Source organism: Podarcis liolepis, assembly GCF_965112155.1.
Source record: "Podarcis liolepis genome assembly, chromosome: 8".
NCBI classification, from domain to species: Eukaryota; Metazoa; Chordata; class Lepidosauria; order Squamata; family Lacertidae; genus Podarcis; species Podarcis liolepis.
Genome location: NC_139560.1, coordinates 34613667 through 34635252, shown reverse-complemented (window position 1 = coordinate 34635252; position 21586 = coordinate 34613667). Strand labels below are relative to the sequence as shown.

Here is a 21586-nt window from a genome sequence, read left to right as displayed (position 1 = left end):
AACATCACAGTCAAATGTGTTTATCTTTACCATGTTTTTTGCATTGTGAAATTCTTTGTGAACTAGTGGCTCTTCAGTGTCTTCTAGAAAGGGATTGCTCAACTCTTCTAATGGAGCCAACACTGTCTTCACATCAATGTGGAAATGGCTGCATGAGTACACTCCAAAATACCTGATTTTAATCCAAACTTATTCAGAATTCTAGAGATCCCAGCCCCAGTCTTAACAGTGGCATTCATCTGCTTGTGAGGAAGACTGAACAGAATCAATGAGAATGAATGGCAGTGTGTTTGAAAAAACAAAGAAGCCCTTGCAGAACTACTGCAGACTTCTGGATTCTCTGTGCTCAGACACATCGTGGCATAAACTTGGCAGTGACACATCAACCAGAAAGCATAACCATGTGATAATCAACCATGCGATAATTCCAGCATTGCAGGGGGTTGGGCTAGACGACCCTTGTAGTCCCATCCAACTCTATATGTTTCAACTCTATGGTTGGAAAATACCTTGAAAATTTGACAAGAACACATAATATTACCTCAAAATACCAGACAAATTCAAAGATGACAAGGTCATCAATGCCTACTAGTCATGATGACTGTGTTTTATCTGAGGCAGTATGTCTCTGAATACTAGTTGCTTGGCATCACAAATGGAGACAGCACTGTTGCACTCAGATCCTGCTTGTGGACTTCCAAGAGGCATCTAGCTGCCCACTGGCAAGACCAGGATGCTGGACTAAATGGAACTTTGGCTTCACAGTGGAACCTCAGGTAACAAGCTCTGCTAACCTGGAAATAGGTGCTCCTGGTTGAGAACTTTGCCCTGGGATGCGAGCGGAAGTTGTGCTCCGGTGGCGCGGCGGCAGCGGGAGGCCCCATTAGTGAAAGCATGCCTCAGGTTAAGAACAGTTTCATGTTAAGAACGGACCTCCAGAACGAATTAAGTTTGTAACCGGAAATACCACTGTATCCAGCAAGGCTTTTCTTATGCTCTTATGTTCCTCATCATGAATAAACAAACTTTGACTGAGCTTGCTAGTCAACCCAAATTTTGTTGCCAGTATCTCCCTCCAAGGAGTAGGAACTTGGCCCTGATGTACATCTCTGAAACACAGCATGAGGTTAGAAGAAAGTATCTTGTTCCTCACTCCAGTTTTAAACTCAGAGCTGAGAAATGGAGGCACAAAACAATCCTTCAAACAACACAGCACAGGATGGGGACAGAGGTTTGCTCTGCCTTGGCATCTGGTAAGTGCTCCAAAGTGCATGTCAAGCACAAAGGCAAACCCATATTTCAGCGAAGAAAGAGGGGGGAAATGCATACAATGCATACAATACTAGTTTGAAGACACTCGGCTTAGGTCATTAAATCCTACTCTTCATTTAGCTTTAGTTTGTTCTATATTCCAGATTTGGGGGGGGGGGTGTGTCAGATCGTACAGATTACTTCAGTATACCCACTTGCTGGCAGCTACATACAACTAAATTGCTTATTCCTGTTTAATTTCAGGAAAACAGAAGCATTTAATTGCAAAAATAATCTGTTGCTGAAAATTAAATGTGAAGTAGAATAAAAAAGATGCAGGCTAAACTCACTTTGACTAACTCCAGTAATCTGACATAGCATTATGCACTTCACCTTCAGTATTAGAAACGGAGATATGAAAGCTAGGAGCTAAATGGCACTTTAAACCTAGATTATGGGCACAACAGCAGAATGTCTAGGTGCGCTTTCCTTCCACTCTGCAGTTTTAATCTGAAATCTTAGGTGCAGCACTGCACCCAGAGCTCAGAAACTGCTTGCACTAATGAAATACCCTGTTGCAAAATGCATATAGAACAATGGGAGTTTCGAACACTTTTCACCTTTTCATGTGAAGCCTTTTAAAAATGACATTGGTTCACTTAAGGTTCTGGAAATCCTCTTATGCCTCATGTGACTTCCTGTGGCTTTATAATGATAACTTTCTATTTTAAAGTACTCTTCCTACTGTAGTTTAAGAATATATCTAGATATAAAACAGAATGCCCAGAATGATTCAGAGTTTTGACGGAAACCTACGAGCTCACACGTGTTAGGAACTTGGTGTTTAACAATAATATCTGTTATAATAGATCAGATTAAAGGTAATGGTAAGGTAAAGGACCCCTGGATGGTTAAGTCCAAAGGTGACTATGAGGCTCATCTCACTTTTCAGGCCAAGGGAGCTGGCGTTTGTCCACAGACAGCTTTCCAGGTCATGAGGCCAGCATGACTAAACCACTTCTGGCGCAACGGAACACCATGATGGAAACCAGAGTGCATGGAAACGCCGTTTACCTTTCCACTGCAGTGGTACCTATTTATCTATTTGCACTGGCGTGCTTTCAAAATGCTAGGTTGGCAGAAGCTGGGACAGAGCAATGGGAGCTCACCCCATTGCGGGGATTCAAACCACCAACCTTCCGATCAGCAAGCCCAAGAGGCTCAGTAGTTTGGACCACAGTGCCACCCGCTCACCACAATAGATCAGATTACACCTGTCCTAAAGGATCTACACTGGCTGTCTTGTTGCTACTGAGCTCAATTTAAGGTGTTGACGTGATCTATAAAGTCCTACATGGTCTAGAAACCAAGTATCTTCAGGACCACAACCACAATTTCCAGCCAGCCTGTGCCTTAAATTCTTCAGGAGAGACCACTTCATAATTCTGTTGATATCCAGAGAGACTCTCCTCCCTGAAAGAGAGGGGAGGGGTTGTGGTCGGGAGCCCGAGCTCCGCCTAGCAGGGGGCGTAGCCCCCTGCCTTCAGCTCACCTGGCTGGCGCTCACGCCCCCTCGGTGGCCACCCAACCAGGTGCTGCTGAGGGGGCGTGTTCAGCAGCTTTTTGCTGCAGCGACAGCCTTTCCCCGGCCTCATTTCTTCATCGTCGCCTCTTCGGAAAGTCATCAGCTAGGAGTCATCTCAGTTATCACAGGGAAGAGCCACGAGGTTTGGAGTCGGGGGAGGGGTCTGTGTGTGTGGAGGCTGCCTGGTTCCTGGCTTGCCTTTTAACTTTAAAAACCCAGGCAGCCAGGTTTGCCTTGCTGTGTCCTCTTTTCCGGGTAAAAATCCTACATTTAACCTTCTATTTCCCCCCCACTCCTGGTGCTTGATTTGTTTGTGCGGCCTGAGTGCGAATTAACCTTTCTTAAGCTGCAGCTTGTTCCCCTGCCCAGCACGTGCCCCCAGCGAGGTCTGAGTGTGAGTGTGGCTCTGTCTTTCTTTCTTCCTCGTATCCTCGCTTTCCTTACCCTGCCTCTGCCTTGGTGGCAGTGCGTTTTTATTTAATTTCTGGCCAGGGTGCTTGTACGTTTTCCCTTCTATTGCCCTTACCTGTCCAATTGCATGGCTGGTCTGGGTGACTGAGTGGCTTTGCCTTACATTTTAATTTGTTGGCCAGGGTGCTTGTGCGTTTCCCCCCTTCATTGTCCTTGAGAGCCTGGATAGCTCAGTTGGTTAGAGCATGGCACTGATAATGCCTAGGTTACAAGTTCGATCCCTGTTTGGGACAGCTGAATATTTCTGCATTGCTTGGGTTGGACTAGATGATCCTCAGGGTTCCCTTTCCTGTTCCCCTCTAATTTTAAGTCGTGTGTGTGTGTGTGTGTGTGCTTGCAGCGTGTGTTTGTGACTGCTGTTTATTTTGCCTGCTGTTTATTTATTTATTACTCTTCTAGTGTGGGTTTAATTTACCCTGCCATCCCTTCCATTGGTAGCACTTGAAGCGGGAGCCCCCTGTAAAATTTTAAAGGCTGCCGGGGCTGGGAATAGACTGTGTGCTTAAACCTCACCCCTCTTGGTTATCGACAGGCTCCACCTACTGGTGAATAACCCACTTGCTTCTATCCAATGCCTAAGCCAATACCTTTTCATTGCTGTAACCAATAAAGTTGTGGCCTTTTCTTGCCCATTAACCATATATCACGTGTCCTTGTGTCTTTATTTCACCACACGGGGGTCGGGTCCTCGAACCACAATTAGAGGGACAGTGGCAAAGAGCCATGTTTCTTATGGCACCACAAATGTGGAATTCCTTTCTCACAGAGCTTCAGTTGCACTCAACATAATTTCCTTTTAGATGTTAGCTCCAGATGTGTTTGTTTTCTCAGGTACATGAAGCGGGTTGAGAACTGAAATGCCACTGCATTTTCTAATTTTGGTTCTTTTCTACTTCACTTTTGGAATATATTTGTTTTATATTGTTGGTTATATGGGTTTTTGTATAGATTTGTAAAATTAAAATTAAAAGACGCCTGCTCCTTGGGAGAAAGGCGATGGCAAACCTAGACAGCATCTTAAAAAGCAGAGACATCACCTTGCCAACAAAGGTCCGTATAGTTAAAGCCATGGTTTTCCCAGTAGTGATGTATGGAAGTGAGAGTGGGACCATAAAGAAGGCTGATCGCCGGATAATTGATGCTTTTGAATGATGGTGCTGGAGGAGACTCTTGAGAGTCCCATGGACTGCAAGAAGATCAAACCTATCCATTCTGAAGGAAATCAGCCCTGAGTGCTCACTGGAAGGGCAGATCATGAAGCTGAGGCTCCAATAATTTGGCCACCTCATGAGAAGAGAAGACTCCCTGGAAAAGACCCCGATGTTGGGATAGATTGAGGGCACAAGGAGAAGGGGACGACAGAGGACGAGATGGTTGGACCGTGTTCTTGAAGCTACCAGCATGAGTCTGACCAAACTGCAGGAGGCAGTGGAACACAGGAGTGCCTGGCGTGTTCTGGTCCATGGGGTCACGAAGAGTCGGACACGACTAAACGACTAAACAAAATAGATTTGTATATGTAATATATTGTTATGTACCATCCTGGGAAACTTTGCACTGACAGACAGAATTTAATTTAAATTAAATTATTATTACAACAAAAAGACATGTGGTTTGGTTGGTGTAATTTTTATTTAGGCTTGATGGACTTGTTGGCAACTAATAATAGCTTTTAAACTCCTATTCAGATTATTTAACAAAGCATTTCTTCCTTTGTGCAACATCAACCAATTCATGCAGAGTACTGCCCAATTATATATTGGCGGCTGAATTTTATGGCGCTGGAAGTGATATTTACGGTCCTAACAGGAAATTCATGAAATTCATATCAGTGGCATTGATACTCTTGCACTGCAGGAGACTGGAATAGATGACCCTCAGGGTCTCTTCCAATTCTACAATGTCATCCTCACACATTGATTATCAGACCTCCCGACAACATTTGTGGAACCAAAAGAGACTACAGAAGCAGCAAGAAGGCCAAAGTTAAGCAGCCTTCCAGCAAAACACACAGAATATTTAATTAACAGGGAAAAGCTACGTAAAATTACAGCACACAGAGCATTTTACCCTCTGTGTGCCATATATTCAAGACTATGCAAGGAGCTTTCTGAGCCTGATTCACTTAACCAGACAAACTCTTTCCCCATCATGTTTTATGCATTCTCAAAGAGGTGGTCTAGCTTTCAAATAGCTTGAATTTATGGATTGCATTCAGTGGCTATGGTACAACAACTGCTTATGCTGCAAGCAAGTAAGCACCAAAGATACAACAGGCATGTCATGACTTGTCATGAACATTCTTTGTAGTTCAATACTGCATTCTCATGGGTTCTCAAGGTTTCTAGGATGCAGCTCAACACTGGGATCTTAAATGTAAGAGTATGAGGATTATCCCAAATAAGTGTTTTCCATAGCATATGTGTTCTATATATGGGAAGGGAGAAACCATGCAGCAAAACACAATTTTTCCATAATTATTCTCCAGGAAGTAATATTACAGTGTGAGAAGGAGTATTACAGTGTGATAAAGAACAAGTTTTACAACAAAGGCCATAGGATAAAAATGCTCAAACCTGCTGTGCAGGAAAGACAACTAGAGAAATAACCTGGTGTAAACAGACACTGAGCTAACCACAAAGAACAACGTCATTTGTTGTGCAAAGAATAGGGCCAGAAAGTTAGACTAAAGTGCATTTCTTTATTGTTATTTTAGAATTGGGACCAAGCAAACATTTCCCCAAAGTTAAGAAAACTGACCTGGACACAAAGCACCATGCAGAACATAAGGATTTTTCAGCCCCTTGCACTCCATGAAAAACCATTTCTGTGGGTTAGGAGAACGGTGACTAAAAGGCATAGTAGGCTGTGGGGTTAGAGAATCAGTGGAAACTCTTCCCCTCATACATGGAGCACTTTGGATCTAAGCCTGTGGCATTTACTTTGCAATTCAAAAAACTATGAAAGAAGAGAAATGTCATGTCTACGATAAACAGCATCTCTTCAATTCCTAACGTTAGTATCAAAGACAACCTTGCAAGGTTTCCAGGAGTGGTCATCCTTCTCCTGCCCTACTCCCCTAATTACATTTTCTTCTGCCACCCATAATACAGAGCTTTTCTCTACCTCCTGACCCCAAGAAGAGAAAGGAACCCCTACAGTATTATGTTTCCCAAGCTGAGCCCTGGACTATGGCGGCTTCCAGTAGCCACAGATTGTTGAGTATCAGTTAGAAAAGCAGACTTGAAAATGAGATGGTGGCTGAATGAAAGGAGGTTGTGGCTAGTTGGCTAGAACCCTGAACAAGAGTACTCCAGTTAGGAAAGAATATCCTGAAACATTTTGTTGAAGTGCCCCCCAGGTCTTTACTGATGATAGCAAAGAGTATTCTGTAGATCCATGAAAACTTCCAGAAAACTCACGGTTTTCGCTTCTATCTAGTCACAGTAACCTATTATTCTATCCACATTTCTTTTCCCATCCAGGCAGCTCCTACTACAACACCTATGCAGCAGCACAAGTCAACCTTAGGTCCAGTTCTCACTAAGGTAGTAAATCTGTTTGAACTGTACCACTGCACATTATAGTGCAGCCTAAATACAGAAAACTAGCACCTCAATGAGACTAGGCTTTGCATGCTAAATTTCATTTCTGAAGAACAAGCATGAGGAAAAGGATAAAAAGAGCCAAAAGAAAGCTAGTATGTGAAAACACAGCAACCTTTTCCAGCAGGGGGCAAGTCCAATGTCCCTCAGACCTTGTGGGGGGCCGGACTATATTTTGAAAAATATATATGAACAAATTCCTATGCCCCACAAATAACCCAGATATGCATTTTTAATAAAAGCACACATTCTACTCATGTAAAAACACCAGGCAGGCCCCACAAATAACCCAGAGATGCATTTTAAATAAAAAGTCACATTCTACTCATGTAAAAACATGCTGATTCCCAGACAATCCGCAAGCCAGATTTAGAAGGTGATTGGGCCGAATCCGGTCCCCGGGCCTTAGTTTGCCTACCCATGCACCATGGGGCCATGCTTTGTGTACCTATCTCCTCCCAAATCCAACACTTTGCTAATTCAGAAGGAAAAAGGAAACTACCTTTCTCCCCTTACTTATAGAATGGCTTGGAACTTTCAACTCCAACCTGCTCTGTGGACCACAGCAGTTGTGACATGGGAGATATATCTCAACAGGACTCTCTTGATCAAAGCAGCTGTTACTGCCAACATTTGGCAAGATGGGTCTTGGAAGCAAGCCCTCCCAGCCCACCAACTACCGTATTTTTCGCTCTATAAGATGCACTTTTCCCCTCCTAAAAAGTAAGGGGAAATGTGTGTGTGTCTTATGGAGCGAATGCAGACTGCGCAGCTATCCCGGAAGCCAGAACAGCGAGAGGGATCGCTGCGCAGCATTCCCTCTTGCTGTTCTAGCTTCTGGCTTAGCCGCACGCAGCCTCTTCAGGGCAGCGGGGAGCCTTCAGGGCAGGGGGATGAAGGCTCCCCCTGCCCTGAAGAGGCTGCACGCGGCTATCCCAGAAGCCAGAACAGCAAGAGGGAGTGCTGCGCAGCGATCCCTCTCGCTGTTCTGGCTTCTGGGATTCAGAATTTCCCCCCTTGTTTTCCTCCTCCAAAAACTGGGTGCGTCTTATGATTTGGTGCGTCTTATAGAGAGAGAAATACGCTAGCTGAATGCCTTATTCAGTTGCAGAAACATTCCTGTAAATGTGTCAAAAGAAGAAATTCACCCAACAATGCTTTGATCCCAGTAAATTCATTGTGAGAATTCCAAATTGAGGAAGTCAGGTAAAATGTGTACCAGCAAATCTTTGATCCAATGCCTCTATCCTGCCCGCCCCATGCAATCCACAGTGATAATAAAAAGGAATTGGTGAAAAGGGTTTTCTCTCTGTGTATTTGCAATTCTGAAATGATATGTCAGAACTCTTGTGGAAAGGTTAATGAAATGCCAGCAGCAGGCATTGGAGAAAATGATGGCAAAAGGCAGGTCCCTCGTGGGAAGTTCTCATGGGCACTAGTAAGAGTACAAAACATGCACTGTGCCTATTCCCAATGGAGCCCAATAAATAGTACAAGGAATCAATTGGCCTAAAAAGATTAGTGCAAAACTCAGATGCTTCCTCAGCTACTCAGAATACACAAAATAACCTTCCAGTGTAAGATATTATTCAAGGTTTTAACTATATCTTCCTAGGTTTTCAGCTCCACCACCCACCCCACAACTAAAACCAGCCTGGATAGGGTGAGGGATGGAGAAGAAGGGTAGGTAGGAAGGAGGTGCCTAGTGCTTGCTCTTCTTGGCATTTATTTTTCAGTTCAATATCACCATCTTTAAGCTGCCCTGCTATTTGTGGGGCACTGGATATGTGAGATTTTTCTGAGCAGATAAGGAGGAAGCAGATACGATTTGGATAGATTTGAAGCTTGGATCTCACAGACCTGGGGCTTGATATTCATGGACAAACCACCTTACTATGTGAACATTATCTGAAGAAGTGTGCATGCACACGAAAGCTCATACCAAGAACTAACTTAGTTGGTCTTTAAGGTGCTACTGGAAGGAATTTTTTTATTTTGACTATGGCAGACCAACACGGCTACCTATCTGTATGTGAACATTGTACATGAAGAGTTTGGCTTGGTTTTATTCAATATGCACAGTATGAACACAGCTTTCACCCACCAAGAGCACATGCAACAAGTGTGGGATGACACTTTCAATACATTACTTTACTGATGCTTGTGAAAACCAAGAGCTAGAATGAAGCTGTTTCTTACTTAGAGACAAATCCAATAAGGATGGATGGGGGGGATTTTACTTCTTGTAGTTATTATGTAATTCTGTTTAAGTTTGATAAATCAATAAAATACACTTTTTAAAAAGATAGTTTTCCCCCACAACAACATGTGGCAGAGGAATTCTCAATTCAATATTGTCAGAATATTAAGGATAGATAATTCAACCATGCCTTCCACCAACACTACACATGCTTACTCAGAAGAAAGTTCTTAGTAGACATCCAATGGATCCATCAGTATCCCTGCCCATATATATGTCAGTCTGCATTTCTTAGTAATGCCATTCAAGTATTTATAAACTTTATGTGTAGCTTTTAGTCCCAACTTCTAAATGAAGATTTACCAATAGGTAAAGGAAGCCTTGAAGTTTGATTGTGGAAAGTGGTGTAGGAGACAATGCAAAATGAGGTGGTTTCAGGTTAAGCAGCCAGACCAACTGCTGGGTCCCAAAGTCCAAATTCGATTAGTCAGAACTGGCACTCAGAATTGTGCAGACGAGCCATATTAAACCTGAAAGCCATAGAAGCATGTTGCTACATGACAATATTCTTTTAAGTAATTTTGCATTGTTATAAACAATATTTAACTGCCTTGATTGCTGTGCTCGAAAGGCAATATATTTTTAAATAAAACAAAATTTCAAGAATCAATAAATCAAAAAGACTATGAAGTTTCAAGTCCCATAGGTAAAAACTTTTTAAAAGTTACTAGGCTTGATTGAACTAAGCATTTTTGTTTAAACAGAGAAAATTACATAAGCACATAACTCTGCCTCATATTAAAATCAACTGAACTTCAGCATGAGGCTTTTTGTGACCATTGTTTCAAAGCTTCAGCTCTCATTTTGTGAAAGGGATGAGGTATCTCATAACCACCATATGGAAAAAGAGCAATTCCTTCTACGTTAGTGAGATACTAGAAAGTAAAAGGAACCTGTTACAGTAACACAGAGAAGATAGCTGTCAATATAGCTGAATGTCCTATTTCAAAATAAATGAAAATCTACAAATATCAAAATCAACCTATAAAACATAATTCAATACAATTTAACTCAAGTAAATGAATTCAATGGGACTTATTCTTAGGTAATTGTGCAAAGAATCACAGCTTTAGTAACTAGTTTTCTCTGAGGCCAAGTGAAATCATGAATGTTATATTCATAAACATTTACGAGTTCAGTCATCTTCCTAATGGAAACTTATCTTTCATTACATCAGATATCACAAAAACTCATTTCTATTGCATCTTTGAACACTGAGCACTGCAGCAAATAGCGTTCTGACTCTGCAAAGGATTCAAATTATGAGCCAAAACACACTGAGTACCAGTATTAGAAACTGAGATATGAAAGCTAAGAGCTAAATGGCACCTTAAAACTTGGTTATGGACACAACAACAGAATGTCTAGGCACACTTTTTTAATAACAAGAATACAAAGTTGAAAATGAATGAACTGCAGCTAAAATATTATGTTCATTTTTCAGATAGTCTAATCCTTCCCGTATCCACCTCCCTAATATTCTTAACAGGGTCTCTACTCCAGTCTTCAGAGAGTAGCTGGAAGTGGGGAGGCAGGAAAAAGTTCTCATTTCCTTCCACTTTGCAGTTTTAGTCTGAAATCTTAGGTGCAGTACTGCACCCAGAGCTCAGAAACTACTGGTGCTAATGAAATTCCCTGTTGCAAAATGCACCTAGAACAATGGGAATTTTGAACACTGCCAAGCACATTATGTAAATTACAAATTTTGAAGAGATTTTTGAATGTGTGTCACAAATTTCAAATACTGGTGCTCAGCTGTGGAGAAAAGCTTCTTCTGCCCCTTGGTACTTATTATTTTGCTTTGTTATTATTAATGAAAAAAACTAGATAGAAAAGCTCATCTATTTCAGCCTCCTGTTCTCCCAGTGGCCATCCAGATACCTATGGGAAGCCTGCAAACAGAACCCAAGCCCTACATCACTCTCCCCTCCTGTACTCACCAGCAAATGATATTCAGAAGCACATCAGCTCTGATACCAGAAATAGAAAAAAGCCTTCATGACTAGTAGCCACTGATACCATTAATTTGTATAAATCCCTTTTAAAATCATCCAACTTGGTGCCGATTCTTGGTGCCATATTGAGATGGTGAATTCCATAGTTAACTATGGGCTGTGTGGTGTAGTTCTTCCTTTTGTTTGTCCTGAATCCTCTAGTTTCACTAGATGGCCTTGGTTTTCTCTCTATCCAACTTTCTCTACACACTGCATTATGTCCCCCTTTGCTTGCCTTTTTCCAATTGAACTAAAAAGCCACAAATGCTGTAACTTTTCCCCAAAGAGGAGACCACTTGGGATATGTTATCCAGTACATTAGAGATCAGGATAGGTGACAAGCTGAAGCTGCCAAGCAGGAGACTTCAAATTCAGCTGACAGTTCCCCTTCTCCAGAGTAGAAACCTAGTTTGTGATTGAAACAACCACCTCCATGCATTCTATGCAGGGCTTTGTATGGGAGTGAGGTACATTTTGGTATTGTTAAGGGACTAAAGTACTAAATTTGCTTTATTTAGATGGGCCCTATGCTTGGGGGGGGGTGCCACTATAAAGCAGATAGCAGAAGTCAAAATTGTTATTTTTATGTTCACTATTGTATTAGTGGACTACAGCCTATCCCCTTCATTCCAAGAACTGGTGTTCACCCAAAATATATGTCTGGCTTTAAAGTGGAAAAACGGCAAAAGAGACTAATGAATGCAATTGACCCTGGAACACTACAGACTTTCAATCAGCTGACATTTTGAAATCAAGAGGAAGTCTGCTAATGCTCAACTTGATTTAATGATGTTGATAAAACAAAACCTGTGTGAAATTCTATGTACAGGGAACCAGATTAACAAAGGAGAAGTCTCCCTAAGCTTTACCACCTAGGTAGTATCTCATGGCCCTATTTGCCAGAACAGATCAAACTGCTTGAAAGCTCACAGCTTCAAATTACATTATAGCAAGAGCATCTTTGAAGTAGGTTGATAGAAATTATTAGCCCATATTTTTTTCTAGTGTGACTGCAAAAGGCAGCCTTGCAAAATAAGTGACTCTGAGGCTTCTTTATATATCCTGCCTTCAGATACCCATCCAGCGCCGATGTAGTGCTGTGTTTGCATTGTAGCAGTCATCAATTTCAGTGTACTCTTTCTCCTGTCATTCTCACATCCATTTTAAGGTCCAAAGTGCAGGATGGTATACAGCTGTCATAGCACTGTGCTGCACTTCTCAAGCTGAATATTAGCAACAATGCTATTGAAGTGGCCAACTTCTGCTCATCCTCTTTTTGCTTCATTGCCAGGGACCGGGAAGGGGGTAGAGGAGTGACCATGTAGAGATCTGTGGGTGCCAGGCCGGTGACAGACATCTCCGTCTGGTTGCCCCCTCCAGCTTCCTTAAGCCGGTAAGCTTATTCACTGCATTTATATCCCACCCTATTCTTCAAGGAGTGCATGTTCATCCCCTCATTCTCAGTTAATCCCTACAAGGACCCTGTGAGGTAGTTTAAGAGGCTGTGACTGGCCCAAGGTTCCCCAGTGAGCTTCATGACTGAGTGGGGATTTGAACCCTAATATCCCAAGTCCAAGCACAATGCTCTAACCACTACACCACACTGGCTTCCTAGAGTACTTCTGCTCTGGGGCAGCTATACAAATTAGTAGGTAAATAAATAAGGGGAAAGCAAAATGTGTTTTATATACAAAATAGTTTCGCTAACTGTTTTTGCAAATGCAATATGTATTAGAACTCTGAATATCTGCCAAGGTCTTTGGCTATAAGCAGTAAAAGTTTGACCTCGCCCATCAGGAGTAACAGATCAATATAGAATCATAGAACTGTAGAGTGGGAAGGGACCCTTAGGGCCATCTAGTCCAACCTCCTGCAATGCAGGATTCTCAAGCATCTATGACAAATGTCATTCAACCTCTGCTTAAAAACTACCAAGGAGAGTCCACCACCTTCCAAGGGAATCTGTTTCACTGTCGAGCAGCTCTTACCATCAGAAAGTTTTTTCCTGAAGTTTAGGCTATCATATCTCTTCTCAGTCTCCTCTTATCCAGGCTAAACATACCTAACTCCCTCAACCATTACTCATAAGGCTTCTTTTCCAGACCACTGATCATCTTGGTTGCTCGTGGAGTCATGTCATGCTCCTTCTAAAGCAGTTTGTCCACCTTTGGTCCCCACCCTGCCTTCAGCACTCATCTGTGGCTCCTAGAAGCTGTCAGCATGTGGCAGTGGCCATACTCTGGGAACGGCTTCAACTGACCAGCTAAACCTGGTGAGGGTAGCCAATAGGTCTCAAACCCTCAATGTGTTAGGGACTTCCCCTGCATGTGAAGAGAGGCTCCAGCAGATTGAGGAGGTAAGACCAATATTGGGTCCAATGGTCAAGAAGAAAGCTTCTGCACAGGTTGTAGAGGGAGGTGAGGGGCAGATGGGGCTTATCAACCTGAGAAGGTAGCGCATTAAGAAGAAGGAAAACTCTGATCCTAAATCTCCACTGCCTTGCGTAATATCTTTGGGAGAAGAAAAGGCTAATGAGTAAACGCTACATAAATATGGAGTGGAGTCCATAAAACGGCCTTGTACGCCTCCTGGCAACTCTTGCAGGCAAGATGGGGCCACACATATTGCTCTGCTTTCCTCTGAACCACATCACTGAGGTCAAGAGGGGGGTCTTGGCGTCTGAGAAGTCCAGGACCCTCATACTAACTGCCCAGGCCTGTGCCTCTGGGAGGTCACTTCGATTTTGCTAACACAGCAGTTTGACTTCACCCTTGGAGGCCCACTCTATTGTCTCTTGAGATAGACAGATGGCAGCAATATGTACTGCAAAGCAAGTGCAACATCAAAATGTTTTAACATCTACTATTATTCCTTCCTCAATTTCTATTCCATGGGCAAAAATCACTGAATCACATTATTTTCATAGACCACCAAGTATATAAACAGCCTAAACACACTTTGTAGTATTAGCACCACACCTCCAATATATTAGGGTTCTTCAGGAGTTCTTAGGTTTGATTTCAGAAGTTGTAAATAAGTATTAATATGAGTGATCACTCCTCCACCTTAGTGGATACACATGCAGCTTTCTGTAAAGTAAGGTAGGGTAAGGTAACAGAACAAAAAAAAAGGGGGGGGGAATTGAGAAAGTAAAAAGATAAGAACAAAAATAGGGCAAAGTCAAAGGTGACTGTTGTAGCAGCAGGAAATATATGCTGTTAAAAACTGTGATATTAACTAAGAAAAGGAAGTGTGAAAGTCAAGATGACTCATCGTAACAAATGAAAATACTTTGCCTTCATAAGCTCCATTGAAATAAGAGGAATTTTACAACAGCAAGATCTACACTATTTATGCTTCAGCAGTCTAAGAACTCCTTCACTTTATATACACTACTACAAAGCAAGCCCTCTTACATTACACAGAGAAATGCAAAGCACGGGAAGGTATATTTGAAATGAGATGAGAGAACTATTAATACAATCCAAGACTGTAGAGAGGAAGATACACATTGGGAGAAATGGGACTGGGGAAAGATATACAAGTGAACCAACCAGGATTTAGGAATCAAGAGCAGGTCTTGTAATCTTCTACATCCTTTAATTCTCTCTACCCATTTTTCTCATTATACAACAGACATCATGACAAACCCAAGTTAAAATGCAACTAAGTATGCTACAAGCACTTCAAGTATCATGATTAAATATAGGCTTTCAGAAAGTGTTTAGTGGCACACCAGGTTTCATTTTAATCCACATTAGCAACCATCACACATTAACACCAAACTCACAACATGTGGAAGCATTTCAAAGGATGCTGCAATAATGGAGCAAAAAAAAAAAAATGAACAAGATGAGAACTGAGCTCTTTGTAAAGCCCACACACAAAACCAATTATCTTATTATTCTAAGCCAAATAAAAAAAGTTAATATTGGGCTATGAAATTACCAAAATTAGAGAGCTTCTCTCTTGGAAGGAAACAAGATGGTTAAATAAAGGCTAATATTTAAAGTATAATATAACAGGGAATGAAATATCTATATTAACATGCTTTGCTCATTTAATACAGCAAACTTGTGTAAGATGTTGGGTAGACAGCAATATTAATGGCTCTACTGCCCCAACACTGGTTTGTTTAAGTTGTGCTATTTGCACAGCTCTTTGGCATTCAATGAATGAGTTTTAAAAAAAACAAAACAAAAGGAACATTGAGAGGGGAAATGGAGTAAATACAGGCCACATGTAATTAGAATAAGGCAGATCAAATCCAAGGTCTGAAAACTATTTCTCCAGCATAAGAAAAAATAAAACTATAACTCTATTTGTGTCTATTCAAAAATAAGTCCAAATGAGTTCAATGAAACTTATTCTCAAATACTACATTTCTAAACAGACTTACAAGGGGATAAGCCCGTTGAGCAAAGTGGGACTTAATTCTGAATAGAAATGCATAGGACTGCATTGCATATTATCATAAAAGCAGAGGTTTGCTTAGTTGGAGACACAAATGCCTGTATCATGAGACAGGGAGAAAATGACAGCGTTTCATAAGGTTCAATCTCCGTATAAAAATTAACTGAAATTGATACTTTATAGAAACAGATTCAAAATCAAGACTATTTTTTTCTACCTATGTAGTCTCTCTTCTGCACTATTTTTTATTTTTAAATACTATGTTTTTAAATATTCAGAACTCTGTTTAATTAGCATTATATACATCCTGGACAAATGTGTGTTAATAAACTATAATATACAAAAAAGATATCCAAGAATTATCTTATCATTTTTATAGGCCAGACACATGTGTATTTTAACTGCTATTACTATCCAGATATGCTCTCAGATGCTGTTTGCATGTGCACACATGCAGTAATATTGATGAATGGCTAGTAATAAATATTTGCCCCATAATCAGTTGATACTGTTCTTTCCATAAGTAATACAGTGGTACGTCGGGTTACATACGTTTCAGGTTACAGACGCCTCAGGTTACAGACTCCACTAACCCAGAAACAGTACCTTGGGTTAAGAACTTTGCTTCAGGATGAGAACAAAAATTGTGCTCCGGCGGCGTGGCGGCCCCATTAGCTAAAGTGATGCTTCAGGTTAAGAACAGTTTCAGGTTAAGAACAGACCTCCGGAACGAAGTAAGTACTTAACCCGAGGTACCTCTGTATTTTGTTTGAGAATATTCTAAGACAGCCATAAAGTAAGCATTATTTACTCATAAGTTCCACTAAGTTCAGTAAGACCTACTTCTTGGTAAGTGTTATATTCTGGCATGAGTTAAAATTGCACACCAACCCTAGCCCTATTTTCTCATATGCAGTTCCCACAGGCACAAGTAATGGCACTTATTTCTTAGTATATTTGGGATATCAATATTTGTTACATATTGTTAAATTACATTGGGGGATCAATACAAATGGCCTATTTCAAATGTAAGCATTTGAGTAAGACTTTTTGTTTTATAAACAAATAGAAATATGGAGCACTATGGCTGGGAATACTTCCTGGAGAAGCACCTCTAAATGAATTATAGTTGTGCACAAATAATTGTGTTCTTGTACAAGTTGTAGTGAAGTGAGTGATGAGTTATGATCCTGGAACAGCCATGTTCTTTTGCAATTCAATTTCAGTTGAGTTATTTCAGAACAGTTGCTCCTGCTATTCCTAACCAGTCATTCTAACCCTGTGAATAAGGCATTTCTACCTCATTGTTATTATTGCCTATAAACAGCTTTTCAGGCAACATGCCTGCCAAAGCGATTGGCCACCACGTGGCTGTTTATTGTTATTATTATTGGATATTATATTTATTTATACCCCATATTATTCCCTGACAGGGACTAAAGTTCGTTAAAAGCAGTCAGTTCCCAAAAGCCTGCCAGAGCTAGTCTCTAGAGAGGGAGTTCCAAAGTCTGGGAGCAGCCACTGAGAAGGCCTTCTTCTGCAGCCCTATGAAATATGCTTGTGAAGGTGGCAGCAGTGAGGGAAGGACATCCTTCAAAGATTTCAGAACCCAGGAAGGTTCATATAAGAGGATACAGTCTTTCAGATAGCTTAGCTTTAGACCTAAGCCATTCAGTCATAAACAGCACTTTGAATTGTGCCTGGAAACAGACTAGTAGCCAGTGAAGCTGTTCTAACAAGGAGTTGTATGCTCCCTATAACCAGTCCCAGTCAACAATCTGGCTGCAGCTCTTTGAGCCAGTTGAAGTTTATGAGTACCTTTCAAAGCCAGCCCCACGTTAAGCATGTTCCAGTAATTCAAACAGGATTGGTTTGGTTTTTGAGCATGTGTATATTTGTGGGCTCTAGTTGAAATCTTCTACATAATAAATAATGAACATTCTGAATAAATAAAAACCATACTACACAGTTAAAATTCACAGCAAACAATAAACAGGAGCTAGTAAATAATAAAATGGACAAAGCCAAAGTCAAGCTCAGATGAATCAGGAGTTATGGTATTAGTTCTATGTCATTACAGTGCCTATAGTGAATAGGTAACAAACGAAACCAGTTTTAAATTAGTTCAGTTCAAGTCTGTCTTGGATGTTTCATGAAATATCAGATCACAAAAAGGGCATCTTGTATAGATTTATAAATTATTCTCCATTTGTGATGTTTATGTTCTGTGTAAATTACCAAGTCACACTAACCTGCAATTTGAGTTAATCACTCCATTGCTGTTTATACTTCCAGCCATTATTCCAATTTTCCTAGGCCTTGCTCATGTCGATCTGACAGGTCTTTGTTTAAACAGCAACAGATCGTGCATGAGATCTACCTATTTACTTATTTATTACCAGTATTTGTATGCTGACTTTCAGGGCCTCTCAAGGAAGCCTGCATTCAAAGTTACAACTTGACATATAAATAATATCAAAGCTAGAGGGGGGAAGCTTTGCAACAGAGAGCTGCCCAATATGTCAGTCCGCATAATGTGTCTATGTACAAATGCTCTACAAGAATTGAGGCCTGAGAGGCAGACAATGATTATAACTACTATACAATAGAACTCTGGCCTTGACTGGTCTTCCATACAAATAAATACTGTATTGTTGGCCTCCTTATTTTTTCATAGAATCATAGAGTTGGAATAGACCACAAGGGCCATCGAGTCCAACCCCCTGCCAAGCAGGAAACACCAGCAGAGCACTCCTGACATACGGTTGTCAAGCCTCTGCTTAAAGACCTCCAAAGTAGGAGACTCCACCACACTCCTTGGCAGCAAATTCCACTGTCGAACAGCTCTTACTGTCAGGAAGTTCTTCCTAATGTTTAGGTGGAATCTTCTTTCTTGTAGTTTGGATCCATTGCTCCGTGTCCACTTCTCTGGAGCAGCAGAAAATAACCTTTCTCCCTCCTCTATATGACATCCTTTTATATATTTGAACATGGCTATCATATCACCCCTTAACCTCCTCTTCTCCAGGCTAAACATGCCCAGCTCCCTTAGCTCCCTTCACTATTAATGCAAATCAAGTAAGTGGTAAAGGAAAATCTGTAAGGTAAATTAAAGAGCCCTTTATTCACCTTCCCCCTCAGGCCTTGCATTAGAACTAAGTTTAATTTTTAAGAATCTACTGCAACTATACTGTTCTGTGATGTACAGAGGCAGTAATACAATTCAGTATAGAAAAGAGAACACAGAAACTGTTTTAAAAAATCACAAAATTGGTTAATGGCAAACCCACAAGTGTGAAAATAATTACCCTAATCCAGCTCTAGTTACACACAAAATGTGGGTGGTGCTGCATATATGATTGCACATCCCAATGAAACAAAGTAGTTGAGCTGGACATCCAAATTGATATGTAGATGTAGATGCAGCTCTGGTTTGGGAATAGATTCTGACTCAGAGAAGCGATGCTTACATGCACAGATCTCTGGATCAGGTTATAAAAGACAAGCAGTAAACTAAGATGATTGCCATTTTCTTTAAATACAGACATTTGTGAAGTGAATATTATACAAACAAAAGTTAATGTAAAAAAACCACACCACATTGTAATATATATCTCCACAATTTCAAAGATGAGGGGAAATGACTTTCCAGTTGTTATAGATCTAACAAGTATTTTACTTCCCTGCTTTTAAACTCAGTCCCTGGATGCATGGGTCAACTCAGTCCATAGATGCATTTATTTATTTTTGCCTTCCCTCATATAATAACTGTGTATCAGGTTTTCTATGTTTTTAGCAGCTCTCATTTTTATATGTAAGCTGCTTTGAGTCCTGACAAGGAAAAAGGTGGAGTATAAATAAATATATAAAAACAACAACAATGTCCTAATAAAACGATTCAATTGTCTCTGAAAACTTCAGTGGAAGGTTTAAGCCCCAATCTAATAACCTGGACAAGTAGCTCACCTTGTCATTCCAATATTTCCTTTTATTCAGAATGAAATAACCACATGATACATGAAAGAAACTCCTCCACCCAGCGGCCTTATTTTTCCTGGGCTGATGTATTATAAAAGACTCCTTGTACCACTGCATCCCTCCGTGCTGTCATTCTCCCTCGCTACACAACAGCCTCTCAATTCAAAGAGCAGGCATCAATTTTAAATGTTGACAGGGTGTCACTGTCCCTGTTTTCCACCATCCGCCTCTCTTCGGCTTCCGTCCTCGCCTCCTCCTCCTCCCCCCGCCCGTCACCTGCTCCCTCCTTCCCCTCCCCGGCGGCCTTGTTCTTCCAGGTCAGCTCTCTACACACCTTCTCTGCCTATTCATGCAGGGTGTGTAGGTGCGCCAAGGAGGCAGCGAAAGAGAAAAGCCGTGTGTCAAGGCAACCGCCTGCATTTCCTTGTCAACAAAGCCAAAGCTTCCCAATAACGCACGCGCCTTCAGCTCCCCCCCCAAAAAAAAACACACCGCACGGGGGACAACTTCCCTCCCCGAGACTAACGTAGCGCACAAACACACGGCCTTTCATCTTCTCCCACCGCCACGTCCAAACCTCACCACAAAGGCCCGCCTCATGCATCAGCACTGACCTCCTCTCCCCGAAACCTGCTCCGAACAGCCGCCTTTTGTCGCCCCGCTCGGCGCACCCAGCCAGCCAGCCAGCCACTCCTCTCCCCTTCCCCGGCCAGCCTCGTCCCCACAATGACAGCTGCCCTAATCCAGCGCAAGGCCCCGGCCTGCCTTCCCTTCCCCTCTGCAGGTGCCTCGGGCTCCCTACCCTCTGCGCCTCCTCCTCCTCCTCTCTCCCCGCAGCTCCCCAGATTTACCTAGGGCCACCTCGCAGGCTTTGCGCAGCTGGGAATGGTGCGCCTTCTTCACCTCCTTGTCGGCCAGGATCTTCTCCAAGGCCCGGGTCAGGAACATGTTTTTTGTCTTCTTCCCCTCATACATGGGGACGCAGGGAGAGAGGGGAGAAGAGGGAGCTGGTTCGGTGCCTCAAGCCGCAGCTGCCCGGGCGGCACCCCTGGCGAAGGAGCCCCAAGCGCAGCTTCTTCCCACCTCCGGGCTGGGCTCGGGCAAGAGCGGCGACTGCGGACCTCGCTCGGGGTGGGGGGAAAGGAGAACCGGCCCTCCGGAGAACGCGCAGCCCTCAGAGCCGGCTGGCCTCCGCCTCCATTAGCAGCAGCGGCGGCGGCGGCAGAGGCGGCAGTAGGAGCAATAGCAGCGGCGGCGGCAGCAGCAGCAACCTCCTCCTGCGCTCGCCATGTTGGAAGGAAACGACGTCAAGGCCGCCGCGGCCCGAGTGGCTGCAGAGGAGGAAGCGGCAGCGGCGGCTGCTGCTGCTGTTTCTCCAAGACCGGGAGGAGGCGCAGCCGCAGGGAGCGAGCAACACCAGCAGCAGCGCTGGCGAGGCTGAGCCGGGACAGGCGGCCGGCCCCGCGCTACAGGTGTGAGCAGGGGAGGGGCCTCGCCGTCGCCGCCTCGGAGAGCAATGGGGGAAAGAGGCTGAGCGGCGCCGAGGCTGCAGACCAGAGCGCGCTCAGCCTCCCTCACGGAGTTCCTACGCGGCGGGGGCTTCTCTCTCCTTTGCCCCTGTCACTTCGGATTTCCCCTCAGACGCTTCCCGGTGGTGGCAGAGACTCCTTCCGGCTAGCCAAAGGAAGCTCGCCCCGCTCTGCTTGTTACCTCGGACTGGAGCCCCGCCTTCTCCTCCACGCCTCCCTTCGGGCAGATATGTCTCACTGCTCGCTCTGTGGTGATGAGGCAAATCGCAAAGGGTTTGCCGGCCACTGTGCTTTTTTTGTGGTCGTTTGAAGATTGCATAGAAATGACACTGACTGTGAGCTCTTAACGTTTTGGAGGCAAACCAAGAAGTGGAACCTTAAAAACTGATACAAAGTTTTGTGGACCAGAGTTCTCTTTGTCAAATATAACATTATATACAAGAACATTTACCATATATTACACACACACTTTATGCAACTAATGGTGGGTTCTATTCCAT

General features: G+C 42.7%; 1 protein-coding gene across 2 annotated transcripts in view; it reads right to left on the bottom strand.

Annotated features, from left to right (window-relative positions):
* The window catches only part of ARFGEF1 (ARF guanine nucleotide exchange factor 1), a 68809-nt gene extending 47520 nt beyond the window's left edge, over positions 1-21289 (bottom strand). For both annotated transcript variants that reach the window (XM_083517522.1, XM_083517523.1), the window contains exon 1: positions 20409-21289. In XM_083517522.1, coding sequence (XP_083373648.1) covers positions 20409-20532 — 124 coding nt within the window. In that variant the 5' untranslated portion in view covers positions 20533-21289. The remainder of the gene's footprint in view (positions 1-20408) is intronic.
* Between the last annotated feature and the right edge of the window lie 297 nt (positions 21290-21586).